The sequence below is a fragment of the Paramormyrops kingsleyae genome, chromosome 1, assembly GCF_048594095.1.
Source record: "Paramormyrops kingsleyae isolate MSU_618 chromosome 1, PKINGS_0.4, whole genome shotgun sequence".
In the NCBI taxonomy this organism is placed as follows: Eukaryota; Metazoa; Chordata; class Actinopteri; order Osteoglossiformes; family Mormyridae; genus Paramormyrops; species Paramormyrops kingsleyae.
In genome coordinates this window covers 20,470,397-20,490,580 of record NC_132797.1, presented here as the reverse complement: position 1 = coordinate 20,490,580, position 20,184 = coordinate 20,470,397, and the positions used below count along the sequence as shown (strand labels likewise).

Here is a 20,184-nt window from a genome sequence, read left to right as displayed (position 1 = left end):
TAGCATGGGGGACAGGGAAGTTTGTTTTCCACGAGGGGCCGTCTGGAGTTATTAACCTGAATGGCTCCAGGAAAACCTCAAGTAGTATAAATGGACAAAAGCTGCGAGACGCTTTGAATAAAACATGTCAGCCGAAGCATCAGATGTAAATGCACGAGCGCAGAGGTGTGGTGCACAGCTTGGTTACCTTGCCATCTTCAGAGCAGACACCGACATGCTCTCCACCCTCATCCAGGCTGATCTGGTTGATCTTCACCGAACTCTGGGAGAGGAAGAGTGAATCAGTGTGTGTGCACATGCACAACGACAACACCGCCTTTGGCCTCGCTGACCTCGATTCACACCAGCCCAATTCCGTGTCTGCTACCTCCACTAGTAGCATGAGAAGATGGGAGAGCACGAGAGGGTTAAAATGGGGTGGGAGGCCATTTTAATTGTGAACCTGAGCCCCGCCCATCTGTGCCAGAGAAGCACAAGGAGAATGTGCTGAGCCTGATGCTGGACGGCCATCGATCTGACATGCAATGCGAGTGGCGCGGCCTGGGGGAGCGCATGCACAAGGCTGGCAGCCCACTGCGGCCACCTCCCAATATGGAACATTATATATCATATAAAGAAATAACATTACGTCATGGTACGTAAAATTTACATGCTCTTCATGTGTCCCAATCAGCCATAACATTAAAACCACCTGCCTAATATTATGTAGGTCCCCCTCGTGCCGCCAAAACAGCTCTGACCCACTGAGACATGAACTCCTCAAGACATCAGAAGGTGTCCTGTGGTTTCTGGCACCAAGTCGTTAGCAGCAGATCCTTTAAGTCCTGGAAGTTGTGAGCTGGGGGCGGCATGGATGGGACTTATTGTCCAGCACGTCCCACAGATGCTCCATCGGACTGAGATCTGGGGAATTTGGAGGCCAAGTCAACACCTTGAACTCTTTTTCATGTTCCGCAAACCATTTATAAACAGTTCTTGCAGTGTGACAGGACGCATTATTCTGCAGAAAGAGGCCACTGCCATTGGAGAACACCGGTGCCACGAAGGGATGCACTTTGTCTGCAACAATGTTTAGGCAGGTGATACATGTCAAAGTAACATCCACACCAATGCCAGGACCCAAGGTTTCCCAGCAGAACGTTGCCCAGAGCGTCATGCTGCCTCCGTCCGCTTGCCTTCTTCCCATAGTGTCTCCTGGTGCCATCGCCTCCCCAGGTAAATGACACACACACCCGGCTGCCGACATGATGTAACAGAAAACTTGAGTTATCACACCAAGCCACTTTCTTCCATTGCTTCATGGTCCAGTTCTTACACTCACGTGCCCATTATAGGTGCTTTACATGGGGGACAGGGGTCAGAATGGGCCCTCTGACCAGTCTGCAGCCATGCAGCTCCATATGCAACTATCTGCGATGCACTGTCTGTTCTGACACCTTTCTATAATAGCCAGCATTGACTTTTTCAGTAATTTGTGCTACAGTAGCTCTAAGTGGGATCAGACCAGACACGCTAGCCTTCGCTCCTCACGTACATCAGTGGGCCTTGTGCACCCATGACCCCATTGCTGGTTCACCGGTTGGTCTTCCTAGGACCACTTTTGATAGATACTAACCACTGAATACTGGAAACACCCCACAAGACCTGCCGTTTTGGCAGAACCATCACAATTTAGCCCTTGTCAAAGTTGTTCAGATCCTTACACTTGCCCATTTATTCTACTTCCAACACATTAATTTCAAGAACCGACTGCTGACTTGGCTAATGTATAACGACATCCTCGATAGAGAGATAATCAGTGTTATTCACTTCACCTGTCAGTGGTATTAATGTTATGACTGATCGGTGTATATAGGTCTGACGGTGTATATAGGTCTGACAACAACTTGACCATTCAAACAAAACGAGAGAAAGTCAGTCAAGCACAAGACAGTTAAAACTCTTTCTTTCTTTCTTTCTGTAATCTATTGATCCATCCATCCCAAGCACTGCTGCTTACAATTACCTATTACTTTGAACTAATTTATAATTAATCTATTAAAATAGCAAAAATTCATAAAAGAGAGAGCACCCCGTCAAACAAACAAATACCAAAAACAACCTTGGTTTACCTTCCAGGCTGGACCCCCTCCAGGCAGGCCGAGGCTCCAAGTTGGTCACCTGACCACCTCCAGCTACCCCCCCTTCCTTCCTCACCCACTGTGACCCACCTCCCATGTTAACTGAACTAGATGTATCATTATGCTGACGGAAAAACATTCAGCGTTCTGAAATCCTCACTCAATGTACCAAAATGCAAGACGGCTGAATTAATTTCAACCCAATCTCTGCGCCAAGTCCATACAGGCCGCCAGATTAATCACAGGAACGTGAACAAAACACAGCAGATCTTCAGTCGTTTCTTGAAGCATTTGTGCACCTGTTCCGTCAATTAGAGTCACACTTTCCTTACATGTTCATCCATTTCTGCTGGTTCGGCTTAACAATTTTCAAATTTAAGAATAAACACAACGTGCTCATCAGTGATTATACTGTTTGATTATTTGCTTATTTATCCATCTTTATATCAGTGAATTCAGAAAATTATTGTTGCTTTGTTTTAATGGGCCTTATCCAGAATGTTCTTTTTTGTTACAAGGGAAAATTTTTATTTGGTATTACCTTCTATTTCATCTTGCCAACATCTATGCTACAGCACAAATGCCTTGACAGACCCAATTAGCACTCTATCTACCAAATGGACCAGGAGAGTTTGGTATATATTCTTCCATAAAGAACCAGAAGCTTTTCCAGGATGACTGGGTCTGTGTTAGAAGTCCTCATGTGATCACTTTAAACCTAGTTATAGTGAAAATGTTAGCTGGGTAAACAGTTGTCATTTGGGTAGCACATACTTACGATTTCAAACTTCTGAGTGATATTTCCTTGAATGTCAAGCAGATAGACCTTTCCGAAATGTGTTCCCAAAGCCAGAAACTGCAAAATAAGAAACAGAGAAGACAATCAACAGCTGACAATTAGTTGAGTTAAATACAGAACCACAGAACTCCTTGCATGCATCTTCCATTTCCAGTCACAGGGAACACAGAGCCTGTCTACAGAACCACAGGCAGCACCAGGTAGAGGTCGCCCTTCCTTTTATGGGATGCCAGCACATCGCTGGGCTTACCCACAACTTAGAAGCATCAGCTCACATTATCAAATGGTTTTGGACTGCGGGAGGAAACTTGAGAAAGCAGGGGGAAGATGAAAGTCTATCATAGGCAGCACAGAGCAGTGGGCGGCAGCACAACCTTGACGGGATGCCAGCTAGTTAATTAGCTATTTCAAAATATAATTAATCATACATAATAAACACAGCAATGGAACTTCAGGCTAAGCAAATTATATTTAATTTGTGACAAATTAACTTACAGAGGAGAGGTCTACATTTGATCTATAATAATGTGATAGAGAAAACACTTGGCAACCCAAGGTCAAAAACAAACAGTAAAACTTGAAAGTAAAGCAGCTTGAAAGAAGAATTTATCAAATCTAACAGGAGCATAAAAGTCCAAAAATGCAAATCTAAACAAGTCCAACATGCAAAAAAAAACAGTTGTAAATACTATAATTGCCAATGGATTCAATACAATAAAGAGCTTTATTAGTAAATTACAAGTATGACATGGACTCAAATATAACATGAATTATAGGCAGATATATGTTCCTTTTGGCGATGATAGAATCTTTAAAATAATTTTTCCCTGCACTGAAATTGTCATAAGTGAGCTGCATTCATTAATAAAGACGCATTAAAATGGTAGCCAACTTACACGTAAGCATAACATAGCTTCTGGTGGCTGAGACCTTCAAGCAAAATCAAATAAATCTTCAAATCCCTAGATTAAATTAACCATTTATCAAAATTAAAGACCATTTATCCCACATTAGTAAGCATTTAAAGATCTATAGATCCGTTTGAGTGATATGAGATGGTTTTGTATCTTGTGGGTGCGTACTAATTTAGTACCTAGCTTTGTACTAACCACCTTGTACTGGCCGGTGTTACCATCCAGACTGCCGGCCCTCGGACTTGGAGCAGGATTAAGGTGGCGATGAGGCTCAAACGTTTGCCTGGAGCTGGCAGTGAAAGGTGTGCAGGCACGAGCCAGGCCACCAGCGCCCCGTACCGCTGGACCAGGGCAGGGAATTAAAGCCGCCTTCGGCTGCGCGGAGCCCGGGGCCCACAGAGCGCGGAGTGTGAAATTGCTGGGGGAAGCCCCATTTATTAAAAACACAGCAGTGTGAAATGGCGTTTTCAGCACATCGGCCTGCTTAAACATCATAAGTGCGGCATGGCCACACCCCCTCAGTGCCCCACTGGCCACACCCCCTCAGTGCCCCATTGGCCACATGCGATTCTTCTGGTCTCCACCTTACATTCATTCCTCCGCCTCTGTCTGTGGTCTCTTGGCGTGAGATGCAAGCCTGTTTTTCGCTGATCTTCCCTTGACTGGGGCAACAGACTGCAGAATATTCAGCTGGAGGTCCAGCGATGAATCCAGTACAAGAAGGATAATTCAAATTTTAACCTTTATTTTACTAAACTGAATACTTAAGGTATCAAAATAAAAAATAGCATAACCCCCCATATAAAACTCAATTCTGAAATCATACCAGCGATACAATACAGGTACATTAATGCGTAATCTTTATAAATACAGCGCCTATTCCTATAATCACACAAAGTGATTTTCCTTTTCTGTAAAAGCGAAAAACTGCCTTATTTTATTACCTAAATCCATTACGCTTGAGTTTCATGTCAATTTTAAGACTGCTCAGTCCATGACCTGCTCACTTGACTCCATGGAAAACACAAAAGCTATGGGAACTACGTAGAATGGAAAATTTATCACCCCTCAGAATGCTTCTCCTCTATGACCTCTGGTCTCCAGACCCCAACATCAGCTTACAAGTTCAAAGCAAAGACTCCAGAGAACATTTACCTTCTAAAAGGCAGGAATAATTATACCATTAAGCTATTGTTTGTTATCTTGAAGTCATACAATAACTGATTGATTGAGTGTTGTATTAAATTTAATTTATTTGTTGGATTCAGATGCTAGAAATGACTAAAATCAACCAAACAACTACCATATGTTGTTCCTTAGTTTAAAAAGCTCACAGGAATATTCAAAAGGTACAAAAACAAAAACAAGTACCAAAAAATTTCAGTTTCATAGTGTAGATAGCAAAGATTTTTCTAAAAGCAAACAACCTCCAGCTTCACATATGTTTCTTTACATATAACAGGAATGCAATAAAAAATAATAATTATCACCACAATAATCGTTAAGTCTCTTTAAGAGCAAGTATTTGTGGCTTGTTAGTCCTATGGTCCTTTTAATAAAATTGAGCTATTATTTAAGATTATATTTAACAAGATGAAAACAAGAAAAAATATAATATTGAAAGAATGTTTATTGGGATCTACCAGCATGAAAACCTTCACAGAAAGAACAAGTACAGAAATCCAATTGTCAGTTTATCAACCTAGTATGAGATCCTCCTCAAAACCCGTCCAAACTGGCCAAAGCACATTTCCATTCCTAAAGATATGTGCTCAGAGGAGAGGTAAGGCGCATGCACTGATTACAGTGCGGTGCCACATCCGTCACACAACAAACCACCTCAGGGATGAGAACCTGAGGGCAGACACGCGGCAGGTGATACCTCAGCACCACACTAGTCCGAATGGACCAATGTGAGGTTTTTTCCCCAGTGGCTGGAGTGCCAATCCTGCCACCAACCCCCAAGTTTTTCCCCTGTAAATTGGAGGACGTCCTTACAGGGCTGGATGTAGATTAAAATCATACCCAGGATGAAGCAATTGCAGGTTAAGGGCCTTGCTCAAGGGCCCAAAGAAGTAGAATCACTCCTGGCATTTGTGGGATTTGAACCAGCAACCTTCCAGTTGCTTACACAGAGCTTTAGCCTCAGAGCCACCACTCCGCCCTCAGTCACTACATTATTTAGTACGCTTAGCTAGTTCCAGACAGCCATATTAGGTACGCCAAGCTAGTACCGGTTAGGACCTACTTTTGCCTTCAGAACCACTTAAACGCCTGATCTGTGTGTTCAGAGAAGCCTTTCTGCACACTGCTGTTGTACTGAGCCGATATATTTGTACTTCCTGACCTTGCTGTTCGCTCTAAAGTGTGGTTATTCCCTGCCGGCCTCTCTCACAAACAAGGCATTTGTTGACTACAAAAATGCCACCGACTAGTTAATTTTTGTTCACGATACCATCACGTGTAACTCTAGACACTGAGGTGCGTGAAAAGGGAGGTGGCCATTTCTGAGATGCTGAAAGCACCATGTCTATTACCAACAATCACACCACGACCAAAATCAATTAGATCCCATTGCTTAGCCTCTCTTATGGTCAGTCACACAGAAAAACACCTCGACCCTGTTTGAGTGCTGCCACATGATTCACCGTTTGAAGCATAATAACAAGCAGGTGTAAAGCGGCCAGACAAGCAAGCATAAATCATAACAGGTTTTCAGCATGTCTAAGGAATACATTTAGCTTCTAAGGACTGATATGAAAAGCATGCTCTGCATTGAATTGCAATTTAATTGAAAGACTTATAAACAGACCTAATAGTCAATCATGACAAGCGTAGACTGTATGCACGTTTCTAGTTAGGTATGTACTGATGTGATCATCGCACTGATACATGTAAAATACAGATGAGTTTCAAGGAAAAACAGTATTTGGAGTGAAGAAACAGCAATCCTGCCTTAGTTAAATAGCTTCTGGGTTAAATACTATTTTAGCCATAAAAAACAGCAAATTGACAAATAATATATTAGACAAATTATACAAACAGATTATCTGAGAAAGGAAAGTCAAGTCAGGATTTAGGAAGAATTCTTCCATAAAAGTGGCACCTCAATGTACCAAACTACTGACAGTTATACAAGCTAACCCTGGTGAGCTGGGGACAGGCGGGCACACAGTGATGGGACATGACCCCCCGCTCTGCTGCCTGCTATTGGTCGATTCCAGACGTAGAAGCTAATCGCTTCCTGAAGGCCACCACTGCCAGGGGTGCAGTTGACTAAATGCAAACCAGTAAGGAAGGGAATTTAAACCGGGGTTTTTTTTTTTTTTTTTGGGGGGGGGGGGGGGGAGATTTTATGTATTGCACCCATGCCCCCCGCCCCTCGCCAACCCACCGACTCATTTCCCGCTTTCTCTCTGTCTCCCCATACCACGCCTCACTGCAGTTTATAATGAAATGCTCATATTTACGGGCACAACCGAGCATGTCAAGCACAGCCACCGACAATCTCCCAAATAAAATAAAAAAGACAAAATAAATAAATAAGGAGCGCAGCCTTGCGCATAAGAGGGGGTCTTAAAAGGATTTATCGGAATGGAATTTCTCAAATGAAATTCCGATTGAGGCACTTAAAATATGAAGCAACTTCAGAGGCTAAACGGAGCGTTAGCAGGTCGGGGTGCATGGTCAGAAACTGGCACCCCCACTAAGGCTCAGACAGATAAACAAAAGGCGGGGGGGGGGGGGGGGGGTTGGAAGAATCTCATTGGTGATTCAGTCCCTCGATGGCATCTTTCATTCTGGTGAGGTTGCCTTTTTCAGGATGGAGAAGAAGAAAGAAAGGGGGGGGGGGGGGGCGGGGAATCCCCTGGGTAAAAAAAAAATAAAAAAATCAATAGTAGTTAATAAAACATCAGGTGAGGAGACATAACTAGGTGTGACTATTGCGCCGCACAGGCCTGCACGACTGCACTGGGTGCCGTGGCGATTAGCCGTCCCGTGCAGACGGGCCTGGCTGGACGAGGTGATGCTTTAAAAAGTGAAGAGGAGGAGGAAAGAGGCACAACTGTCCAAGAAGAGAGGAGGCTGGCAAATAAACGACGAGCACCAACTGCAGAGGGGCGTGTCGAAGCCGTTTGAGAGACGGTGAGCTGGAAGGCTGGCTTTTCCACGTAGCTGGATCCGGAGTTAAACGCCACGATCGGGCCATTAGATCCGAGACGCGTGTTTGAAAATGTAAATAAAGAAGATATAAAGGCCCATTACTGCAATAATAAATAAACTGAAGTTGATTTTTACTTTTAAAAAACTAAGTATAATATAATCCAAGAGTATAACTTTATACAGACATCAGTGAAAAATACAAATAAGGCTTCTTTAATACATATTTTTTTCCCATTGCCTGTAGAGAAAACTAAATTCCTGACACATTTATGAAGGACGTAAAAAACAATAAGAAAATAATCAAGGCTGATAGCTATAAAGGTCTTACATCGTTCCAAGCATCTAACTCATGTCATTTTCTTATTTCATACCAGTCAGAATTATTTTGCAGCAAAGCTAAAAATACAGTTGCCAAGAATTGTCTGCATCATTCTTTCAAGATGATTAGATCAGACATGATGACTGTATTAAAACTGTGAAAGCGACAAATTATGATTATTTTATTATTTATACAGAGAATACATAGTTTTACTATATACTTTCATGTAGTTTTGCTATATATACACAAACATACATTATGTGCGTATATATTTATTTTATACATACATATGCGCTCGCACACACACACACAGAGATTACGGAGTAAAGCTGTATATCACACGGGTCATTGCAGCGCAAATGTACATAAAATACATGCGCATTTGCACTGTTACAACAATCGATTGTTGCACATGTTGCTTTGAAAGTTGCATGCGTACTTGTGTACCAGTAAACAGAATAGAGAAAATCAGCTCTAATGTACATTACTTAGGCTTGCATACTGTAAATATAGGCAAGTGTTTTTATTCATTCTGAATAATGAAAAGGTCTAAACTTTAAGTATGGAAGATTATAAGCACAAAAATTCAAATGGCAATTCATATTGCAATTGGCAATTCAATATTCAATCAGAGCATGAATTTGTCATTTCAATATTTAATCTGAACATGTAATTTTTAAATACATTTTGCAATCGGCAATTCAATGTGCAAAGTGCTTATGCAATCCTTAATTCATCTCAAAATATTTTGAATAATAAATAGAACAACAAGGCACTGAATTGCATTTCGTATTGCCATGGGTTTTTTGCCTCTCTATTCAAATGCAATGGCGTCCCCGGCAATTGCATTGCATGTTGGGGGGGAAACTCAATTTGCAATTCCCAACTGTCAGACCGCTCATCAAGGCGGACCTTCATTAACGACGTCACTTCCTTGTTTAGGGCCTCACCAGCATTCAACGGATTTGTTCGTTTAGAGAGTAATGCGTATATGATCCCGTATTTGCTCTTGCGACACCCCGGCACACGCCTCCACTTTACCCCGACCGGCAAAACTGTCATAAATGTGGAAATGAGTTGCGTTGTGAACCTGTGGTCGATTACTTTTCCTCAATAAGTTGAAATCGGATTTGCAAACTGAATTCAGATTCGACTAATAAACTCAGATTGAGTTTATTAATGCGACAACTGCAGATTCAAGTATACACAATTCATATTCAGTTTCTAGTAGCACAAATATCAGCCCATAGAGGTAGCCCTCAATGGCCACCACAGGTATCTCGATGGCGAGTCTCCCCTCAATGGCCACCACAGGTATCTCGATGGCGAGTCTCCCCTCAATGGCCACCACAGGTATCTCCATGGCGAGTCTCCCCTCAATGGCCACCACAGGTATCTCCATGGCGAGTCTCCCCTCAATGGCCACCACAGGTATCTCCATGGCGAGTCTCCCCTCAATGGCCACCACAGGTATCTCCATGGCGAGTCTCCCCTCAATGGCCACCACAGGTATCTCCATGGCGAGTCTCCCCTCAATGGCCACCACAGGTATCTCCATGGCGAGTCTCCCCTCAATGGCCACCACAGGTATCTCCATGGCGAGTCTCCCCTCAATGGCCACCACAGGTATCTCCATGGCGAGTCTCCCCTTAATGGCCACCACAGGTATCTCCATGGCAGGTCTCCCCACTCTTAAATTAGTTTGCACCCTTCCCATGTCAAGTCCAGTTAAGATGTAAAGTTCCTCTACCCTCTGTGAGAGCAAAAGCAACCTATCAAACGCATCTATTGCTGATACCCAATTGTTTTCCATGTCATCTGCTAAGGCACAAATATTTGCTACAGGCTCTTCTGTCGCCATTACTCTCTAAACGAACAAATCCGTTGAATGCTGGTGAGGCCCTAAACAAGGAAGTGACGTCGTTAATGAAGGTCCGCCTTGATGAGCGGTCTGGCAGTTGGGAATTGCAAATTGAGTTTTCCCCCCAACATGCAATGCAATTGCCGGGGACGCCATTGCATTTGAATAGAGAGGCAAAAAACCCATGGCAATACGAAATGCAATTCAGTGCCTTGTTATTCTATTTATTATTCAAAATATTTTGAGATGAATTAAGGATTGCATAAGCACTTTGCACATTGAATTGCCGATTGCAAAATGTATTTAAAAATTACATGTTCAGATTAAATATTTAAATGACAAATGCATGCTCTGATTGAATGTTGAATTGCCAATTGCAAAAAGAATTGCCATTTGAATTATTGTGCTTATAATCTTCCATACTAAAGGAAACTCCAGGATGATTACTTTGTTTTAATTTGCACAATCGCTTGACGCTCAGACACCGCGGCTGTCATTTCCACGGCCAACGTCCTCATACACCGTATAATGCAAGTCCGGGCGGTCGTTAAACGGATAGGTCGTTACGTGAGGAGTATCACAATTCTATTTACTGTAACTGGTCAATGTAGAGACAGCATATTAGCATGGCTACGACAGACATGCAAAAAGCCACCCAGACACCAGAAGGGCGGCGCTAGCAGTCACACCTTGTCATGAACCGTCATACAGCTGGCCGCATCCTTCTGCAGGATCTCCGTCACGCCATTGGCCAGCCGCTCGTACTTCAGCTTGGGCTCCTCTTCGCTCTCCTCCTCCTGGAAGACACCGATGGGACAGACAGGCTCGTTACCAGTGTGACGTGGGAGAACAAGTTGAGCATAGCCCAGTCCTATTCTCCTGACACATTCCGCATCATATGCATTTATTTAATTTTTTTCCTGGAGATTCTAATTAACACGGCTTGATTGAGGCTTTGATTAAGTATTGATCTGACTTTCACTGCAGTAGTCATGGTTCAATATGTACTGCTGGAGGTATTACAGTATAAACGATATTTTTGCAGTATTTACATAAGTTCCATGCTACCAATATCCATCCATCCATTGATCAACTACTTAAAATCTTATTTTAGCCATGGAATGTCAAATGCGATTCACCCATATCTGAAAGTGTATGTTTTAAATTCTGGATTCACTGTTTTACCTTATATGACCCGCAATCAGTGTATGTATGTATTTTCCCAATCTATAAATTAAATAAAAATGTGCATTACCTGTTTAAATATCATGGATTAACAGCTATGAAATACACATTCATCACACTGACATTGGTGCCATGGTGAAAGTAAATAAATTTCCTTGGTAGTTGTGTTATGAACTGTGTTATGATGCACGATCTGTGTCTTATGTGATCACACATAAGACAAAAGCAGACACACATTAAAACAGGAAAGAGGCAAAGCACGGGGGGGGGGGGGGGGGCACAGCTTCAGCCCAGTACCATCCACACCTTCATCTTTATTTCTATCCCAAATCTGCCTCCCCCTCGTTTCACCTGATCCCATACCTCACTGGAAGCTTTACTATACTCTGGTCAAATCCACTCTGAGGTCCAATACATCCCCTGTCTATATAAACACCCTTCCATTATCCTGCCTCCTGATCCATACTGCGACCCTTTAATATTACTTATTGACTCCAGCTAATCGTACATGACTCACTGTGTTGTTGACAGGGCGCTCCACACCATAAGATTTCCCCAGTATTAAAGCACAGGGCCAACTCGCGCTTAACTGGCACAATCCTGCCTGCTTATCCAAGGATGCAGAGCTGTCTCTGAGGTGCTTCAGTAAAACAAAGGTAGCCGTAATCAGAACCAGTATGAAACACCGCGGGGAAAAAAAAAAAAAGGTTTCATTTTCAAAAGCATTTTCTCTGCTCTCACCCAACTCCATGTCTATTTCCTGTTTCTGCCAGACATGAAATTTCTAATGCCTGGACATTTGTCATGGTCTACAAAGCCATTACAGGAGAAGGGAGGGAGAAAAGAGAGAGAGAGAAAAAAAGTTTATTTTCTCGAAAATAACTATTCATCTAAACTTTTGCATTCTCTTCATTTTATAGCTTTCCATCTGCTCAACGAGTGGATAAGTGTAATTTCCTATTTTTAAATAGAGCCTGGGGGTAAAACTGTCTTTTTTTCTTCTCTTCCCTTCACTAGGGTGACAGACACACATCATTCCCAGCAAGCCCAATTTTAAGCTGAAGTAGAGAGAGAACCAAAGCAAACAAACGAAGCAGACCTCTTCTGTCTGTCTATCCATCTATCTATCCATCTACTTCACATTAAGGCTGTTTTCATTCAAAACATAACCTGCATTGCTGCAAAACCAAGTTAAATCAGCCCCACATCAATTCTACATTACAATACTGATGTTAGTGAGAGATGATAGCAAAACGTGACCAGTTACAATTCCAGATGCTCCTTCACTTGAGGAATGGAAACATTCTGAACAGTAGCTCCAGCAACACACATCATGATCAGGTTCCTCTTTACTGATAGGACTTTAATGAAATCTGCACCTGATTTAACAAATGATCTCTGCTTACGCTTGAAAACTGATAGCTTATTTTCAGTTGCATTCAGATTTAATAAGCAGACACTTTTATCTAAACAAAAAAAAAACAAGGGCAGCCAGTCACTGGACCAGTTGAAGGGTTAAGGCCCTTGCTTAGGGGCCCAAAGCCAAGCCTGGGATTTGAACCAGCAACTTTCTGATCACAGGAGCAAAGTGCTAACACACTCATACATTCTCCCCCTTCCCCCACAAATGCATTCCAAATATATTGTCAGATATAACTCAAACCCATAGTATTTTTCTGGCAATTACGACTGCTATTCGAATATCCTTACAATGTTTAAAATGAACACACAACTCATTATATACTGGCACAGTGGAGGACTGAGTGACTATTCCATGCCCCTAGTTGATGAGGAGATCTAGAGAAATCTCAAGGACATGTTCAAAACAAGAGATACTTTTACCTTAATCTGAATCCTAGACATCAAAAAATGAACAAGCCATCTCTAAAAAGCCAGATACAGAGAAACAAAAGAGCAATGTGTTTGACCCTTTCAAAGTAATCAGGTTTTATGCAGTTTAGCTTGCAAATATAGCATATCACATGCTGTATGTCTATGATTACACAGATTACACACTGTGCCTTAACTAGCTGATATAATGGCAAAACAACTACTATTAAGATTATTCATTGCTTATAATGAACATAACTGGCATAAAATTTTACATAATGAAACACAAATCATGCAAAATTGAAATGTTATTTTTCTCTGGGAACCTCTAGCTGTGTGAGGATGAGAATCCACTCGTTTGGCTCCGAGTGGCAATTATTACTGCAGCATGAGAAGAGACATATTGGCTGAGCATATTATTCTGAAATATTTCCAAGAGATTAGAGATTTATCTGCCAAAATGAAGTGTGATTTTTTTTAAAGGGCATTTCCTTCCACAACTCAAAGCAACACAGACCGAACCCTGATCAAGATTCGACATTAGCCTGGAACAGGGAGAATTACCTTGCAGGAGAGAGGAAGAGGAGACGATTCATCCCCTACAGACATCCTGCCATCATGAAGCAAACCCACAATGTCTCCACCCTGTGTCAGTGTGATGAAAACCTCCGTCACAGAGGCAACGGAATCAAAACCACGGACGCAACCGTACAGAAAATAAATAAAAATAAAAACAAAGTAAACTAGGTTTGCATGGAAAATAGAGATTCTCAAACTCCAGGGCATGTGTGCAGAGGGGGTGCACTTGTGGATTTCAGAAGGGGGGGGGGGATCTCAGCCACAGGCAGGATTTCATTTGAAGGAAACTTGTTTATTTATTTTGCATTGTTTTTAGGGCTGAATTTCGTTTGTTGCGCATCTTCCTGACATTCCATTCTGTGTAACACTAAAAGGGAAGCTCCATCCGCTGCTGATCTGACATGTTATATTTTATTTACCACTTCATACACACGTCGTAACAGGAGCATTCAACGGTGCAGAACAATGCGGGGACTCTCCCAATCCTTTCTTTCCATCAGATGGGCTCATGCGTGAGGTTCCGTCGTCAAGGTGAACCAATTAGAACATCAAACGGACCGTGGGAGCTCCGGAACTCACAGCAACCGGCTCAGAAACTGAGGAAATCTGATGCACATTACCCTCTGAATCCAGTCACTTGTTTTATAAAATATACAGAAACCTACGTCTTTTACCAGCTTAGGGTCAATGATACCACTTTAAAGTTGACAGTTCAAAATCAAAATACTCAGATTATAGTCCTGGCTAAAGCCCAACAGATGTACCAAGGGTAAACTGAGTGAGCATAAAAAAAGAAAAGAGATCAATAATTTAACTTAAATTTTAATAATCCTGGAAAACATCCAAACGTAGCCATCAGTGCAGTGTGGATAGGCCGGCGGTGTTTCTATGACAACTAGGCAAAACCAGAGCACATTTTTTACTTATAGGAGGACAAAAAAAAAATCAAAATAAATATGAGTGAAATTTTATGGGTAACTGAGCAGAGTGCTGGAGACTTTAAAAATAAAAATAATAATTTTAACTGCCTTTTTGTTACATTATAACTGGGGAAACAGCGCAAAAGGAAAGAAAAAAAGAGTAGGCGATCATTAACAATCACGCTAAAAATCACTTCAACTCTCATTTCTAAGATCCATACTTGCTGCTACGGGCTACGGCATACACAGTAACATTAACATAACAAAGCGCATCTCCGTGATTGCTGGTTCAAATACCACGCGGACAAGCCGAGCTGCGCAGTCCAGCTGCGCAAACACGCAGCGCATACGCGCCGCTCACTCAGAAAACCATTGATCTTGGCAACCAAGCCGCCGTGACCTTGGATCCAGCTGCTTAACACCGAAGCGCTCGAGCATCCCGGCAGTCCGCCACGGGACGCCGCGGTCTCTCCCCGGAAACGGGGAGCGCGGATTCACGCGATCCGAGAGACAGCACAATGCATCATTTCAGGCCCTATACCCCGGATTAACTAGATTGGTGCGGCTCCACATCTCGGAGAGAAAAAAAAAATGGATCGATTCACGCCGCCACCATACTGAGTATGTGGAGAGAGAGAAAAAAATGTGTTTCTGGACATAAAACAGCAATTGAACAATGCAGGACATCAGTCAGTCAAAAACACAATGCATCTTCAAATTTGCGGTTTAGAAAGAACAATCGATTGTCTCATATAAATCTTATACATTCAACACCTGAGACAACAGATGCAAAAAAAAAAAAAGAAAATATAAATATGTGTATTGGAGATCGAGAATTTTATGGAGTCATAAAGAATGGTGTTTTTAAATAATAATTACCATATTTTAAATGGTACTTTAATGTTAATCTTAATATTAAACTGCAATAAGCCTGTTTCCATGTTTTTATAGCGATGATCCACATTAAGAACTCAAAGCCACATAAAACATTCCTGTAATTCAATACTGCTTCAAAATGAATAATATCAAACAAAAATTGATCAAACACCAAAAAGATGGAATATTGAAATGAGTGTGTCATTCCTGTGTCTCCTGCTTTACCCATATCAGTTGCTCATGTTAAAAATTCACTTGTCCTGGGCTTCACACACCTTTAATGATGGCTTACATAAAAACATCTTACTCTGCCGCTCATAAACTTAAAGAATGGCCGCATTTAGTGCCACTTGCCCACAGATGGATGCTCCTTTAAAGGGAGTAGAAAGGTAAACACCTCTCGTGACAGGAAGAAGAGGGACGAAATGGAATATAAGCAGACACACCTGTGACTTCATACACGCACAGCAAGCGGACACCCGGAAGGGTCCTGCGGTGCTGTGGCAGTGCCTAGGTGACCCCCCACCCCACCCCACCCCTACTCCTGAGCGTGCCATTTAGACAGAGCTAGTGTTTCCAGGGCACATGGTGTGAGACCACTGAGATGCTGGAAATCTTTATAAGGCATTGCCATGGAAACTGCTTCAGAAAATGCATTCCCTGCCTGCTGCAGTACAATAAACAGTGACTCCTAGGGCCCAAGTCATATTACGTCAACAAACATTGAAGGAAAGAAAAAAAAAAAACTTTTTACACCTAAAAATCATTATAAAACGTTGTACAAAAAACTTCATTCATGCACATTAAAAGCAACAAAACCTTAGATTCAATATTACTACAGAATACTTCTTTGTCAATCTGTCAATGCTACAGGCATATTTCTTTCTACCAACACAAAGGTCTAAAGAATTGCGAAGATAAAAATGTCAAACTCATAGGGTAAAATGATTGATTCACACCACATTTTTTGTCATACTGCCAAGTCCTTTAGACCCCAAGAAAGTAAATGCATGAGTATTTATAAGCCATCCCAGTAAAGAACAGATTCCTAATCTGAAATATTTACTGTGGGAACAAATGCAAAGTAATGCAAAGAAATCATCCCTACCTCTGACTCATCTGTGGAATCTTCACTTGGTTTCCTTCCCTAAAAAAGAACAGGAATTTACCCTTAAACCTTTGAAACACAATACTTTTTTTCTTCAAAATGACGGGGCAGTAATAACTGAAGCTTTCCAATGTGCCAGAGACCTTTACATGCATGTTTAGTCATGGCAGTGCTCAGAAAGTACATTAACAGTTATGATGTTTGACATGTTAAAGAGTGAGATCTGTAATAAGGACACCATTCATTTGCATGTTTAACTCAGCTTTTAATTACATTTAACACATTTCAAAATTCATAGATGAAGTAAAAATAATTGTACCAGTATACAGTGTGTATTAAGTGGAATTATTATTCAACAAGAATCATTATAATTACAATTTTAACATGTATGCCTTTGAAATAGCTAGACTTTAATAAGCCTGACAGTTTCGATCCCTCCAGCTCGCGGGTATACGTCTTCCAGCATCCATCAGTTATTACCCAAAGAACCGTATGGTTTATATTTCTGGAAACAGCAATGTCCCAATGTTTTGGGACAATTTTAATACTGCATAAAATGTTCCAATTAATTCAGGCACTGAACACTAAGTGGAGTAGCCGTGAAGGCTGAAAGCCAGCCGTACAGCCAGTGCTACGCCTGCTAGGAGTCCCAGTCGATATGCAGCTTGCAACCGTTCATGTCTATGATGATGCGTCAATCGGACAATTATGCATTTGTCCTGAATATCACATATATTGACCTGTCACGTTATGAAAATTCCAAACAGTAGTAGACTACAAGGAGGAGTTCCTCCTAGAACTGGAATCAGTACTTTAACTCGCAAACAAATAAATAATTTCGCTACCACACAGGTATTTTCAAATACCGTCTTTCCCTTTTCTTCGTTATTAGGAGCATAAAACAAAATATGACCAGTCATTGTAGCTAACGTGACACAACTACTAAAATATAACACTTCATAAATATTCAGATATATCGCAAAACAAATAAAAGAAAATCCATGTGCAGTAATAAAGAAAATAGTAAATTAAACGTTTTATCCTGTACATTCCAGTTCTGCTTTGAAAGGCTTACCTGTTCCACTGCTTCCGCCATGATTAAAACTGAGAAAAGTCATGTGATAAAAACAGGAAGTACTGGCAGCTGGTGAATCTGGATTTTGTAGTTTTTCTTCTGAACCCGTCATTTCCGTTATTCGGACTAGGAGTGAAGAATGTTTCTGGGCGTGATAGGCAACTTCGTAAAGACAAACTAAGTATGTAAGTCTTACACTCTTGGCGTCATTTAACGTAAATAGTGCAATTCATTCATTCAGTTAACGGTGATGGCTCACGGCACAAAATGAAACAGCCAGGCTATAGAGGTGACCGTAGCAGGATTGGGAACTGGCACACGCATTTTCACTTGATTTATTTAGATGCTTTTACCCAAATTAAAAAACAATGAGGGTCAGAAAGGAGGGTTACACAGCATCCCTGGACTAATTGGGCCTTGCTAAAGGGCCCAGCAGTGACATCACTTTACCAGCTATGGGATTTGAACTTTTTTTGACTCCTTAATAGTGTCTTCACTAAATCCAACACTGACTATGGAGTCCTAACCTGCAGAGCCACACATCGCCCCGTATTAAACACTGCCCTCATGGTACTGTACCCAGTCTTGATTTGAACATTTCCAGTTCTTGTACAATTACTTTCAGAATATTTGGCTACAAGCCCTGTCCCGTATCTGCACTATATTCTCTTCTAATTAAGAGATGTCGTACTTTAAGGTGTATTTGAAAGATACATCAATTGATCCAAGGATATCTGAATCAATGCTCACCTTGCACAGCCAAGCCCCTGCAACAGAATAATAGTAAGACCATCAACGCACATGATGGCCCTCTTCAGTGGTTTCTGGGGGCTCAAGCAGTCTCACAAAAATATATGGGTCATGTATATTATATCAAGTTGCCACATAAGAGCTATTCACTTCCATATGGAACACATATAATTAATTATCAGGCTATATCTCTATGTCTGTTTAGAAGAGCAGGTGTCTATGTAGTGTTAATTTTTAAATACTGAAGCTTGTTTTACGTATGTGACACAGACTGCAGTGTTTAACCAGATGACCAACAAGATGTTGACATGATTAAACATTACAATTTTTAATCTTACCTGTAAAAGACTTGTGTTTTCAATATATAGTCATTTGATTATTGTTATTATTTGATGATGTGAAGTCAGTGCTGACTCCTGTCATCCATGTAGATCAAATTCTTCCCATTTATGTGTTTGTGAAGTTTGCATTTATTACTATTATTAGTATTATAATTATAGTTATTGTTTTATATCACACACGTGAGAGGTGACCTACTCTTCATATATGGATTCATATATAAAAAGCCATATGTCTCTGACAAAAATGTCAGAACCACAGCTCTCAGGTCTCAGGATGTTATTTGGATGGAAGATGAGTTATCATCCTAGGATTTAACCTACGATTTTAAAGTCTAGTTTCTTAACCTTGTAAAGCAAACCTTGCTGCCTTGATTTCAAAACAAATTACTGCAGTGTTCACACCAATAAACAGTGTAGATGCATTGGTCAGGGACTGCCTGAGATATTTGTTTACATCTCCTTTGAAGCATAAAGGGGACGAGTAAAGACAAATGTGTGTAACAAAGCACTATCTCGGACAGACCAGTCTGTCTAGTAACGCTAAGAGCGTGCTATTTCAGGGATATACTTGACTACAGAAGGTTTCTGTACTTGATTTAGTGCCTCTTACTTTGATTTGAGTTTGGGACTCTCCAAATACACTGGGAATTACTTTGCCCCAATGTCCCAGATTCCTGCAGCACAAATATGACTCTCACTTTGCATAATTTCTGCACTGAGCACTATTGTGAGGTCTACTCAAGACTAACCTTTGCTAATTTTGCATACATGCAAAACAGCATATTAGCTCTTCCCATAGTTCTTAGTCTACTTTCAAATATCACTTAATTACACTTAATGTAACCTAGTTGCAGAGTAACACTAATAATTACATGTCAAATGCAAAAACCGTTTCACAGGCAACAGCTACATGCATGAATTCCCAGCATTGAAAGCATTGTTTGTAACTGCACTGATCACAGTCACCTGATAAACTTGTGCGACTGTTTCAGATTTAACATTTTTATATATGTGTGACAGGCTTTTGATAGCTGAAAGCAATTTAATTTTTCATTTTTGCATTTCTTTGTGAGAGGGAGGTCTGGGCATCCCTGCTAAGACTGCTGCCCCCGTGACCAAACCCCGATAAGCGGTAGAAGATGGATGGATGGATTGATTTATTTGGCACTAATGTTACTGAGTATATTCTTTTTTGAATATATGGATACAGTATACACAGTGTGAGTTAGTAAATATTAATACAAGTATTAAATATACAGTATATACACAAGAATATACAGTATAAATATACAGTATATACACAAGAATATACATTAAATATACAGTATATACACAAGAATATA

The 20,184-nt window shown here is 41.1% G+C and overlaps 1 protein-coding gene across 1 annotated transcript in view; it reads right to left on the bottom strand.

Moving 5' to 3' along the window:
• vps41 (VPS41 subunit of HOPS complex) overlaps positions 1-17,798 on the bottom strand; it is a 49,099-nt gene extending 31,301 nt beyond the window's left edge. Inside the window, exons 1-5 of the mRNA XM_072711601.1 lie at positions 17,751-17,798; positions 16,676-16,714; positions 10,867-10,974; positions 2,899-2,976; positions 188-262 (exon numbers count right to left, since the gene is read on the bottom strand). Coding sequence (XP_072567702.1) covers positions 188-262; positions 2,899-2,976; positions 10,867-10,974; positions 16,676-16,714; positions 17,751-17,771 — 321 coding nt within the window. The 5' untranslated portion in view covers positions 17,772-17,798. The remainder of the gene's footprint in view (positions 1-187; positions 263-2,898; positions 2,977-10,866; positions 10,975-16,675; positions 16,715-17,750) is intronic.
• Positions 17,799-20,184: the final 2,386 nt, after the last annotated feature.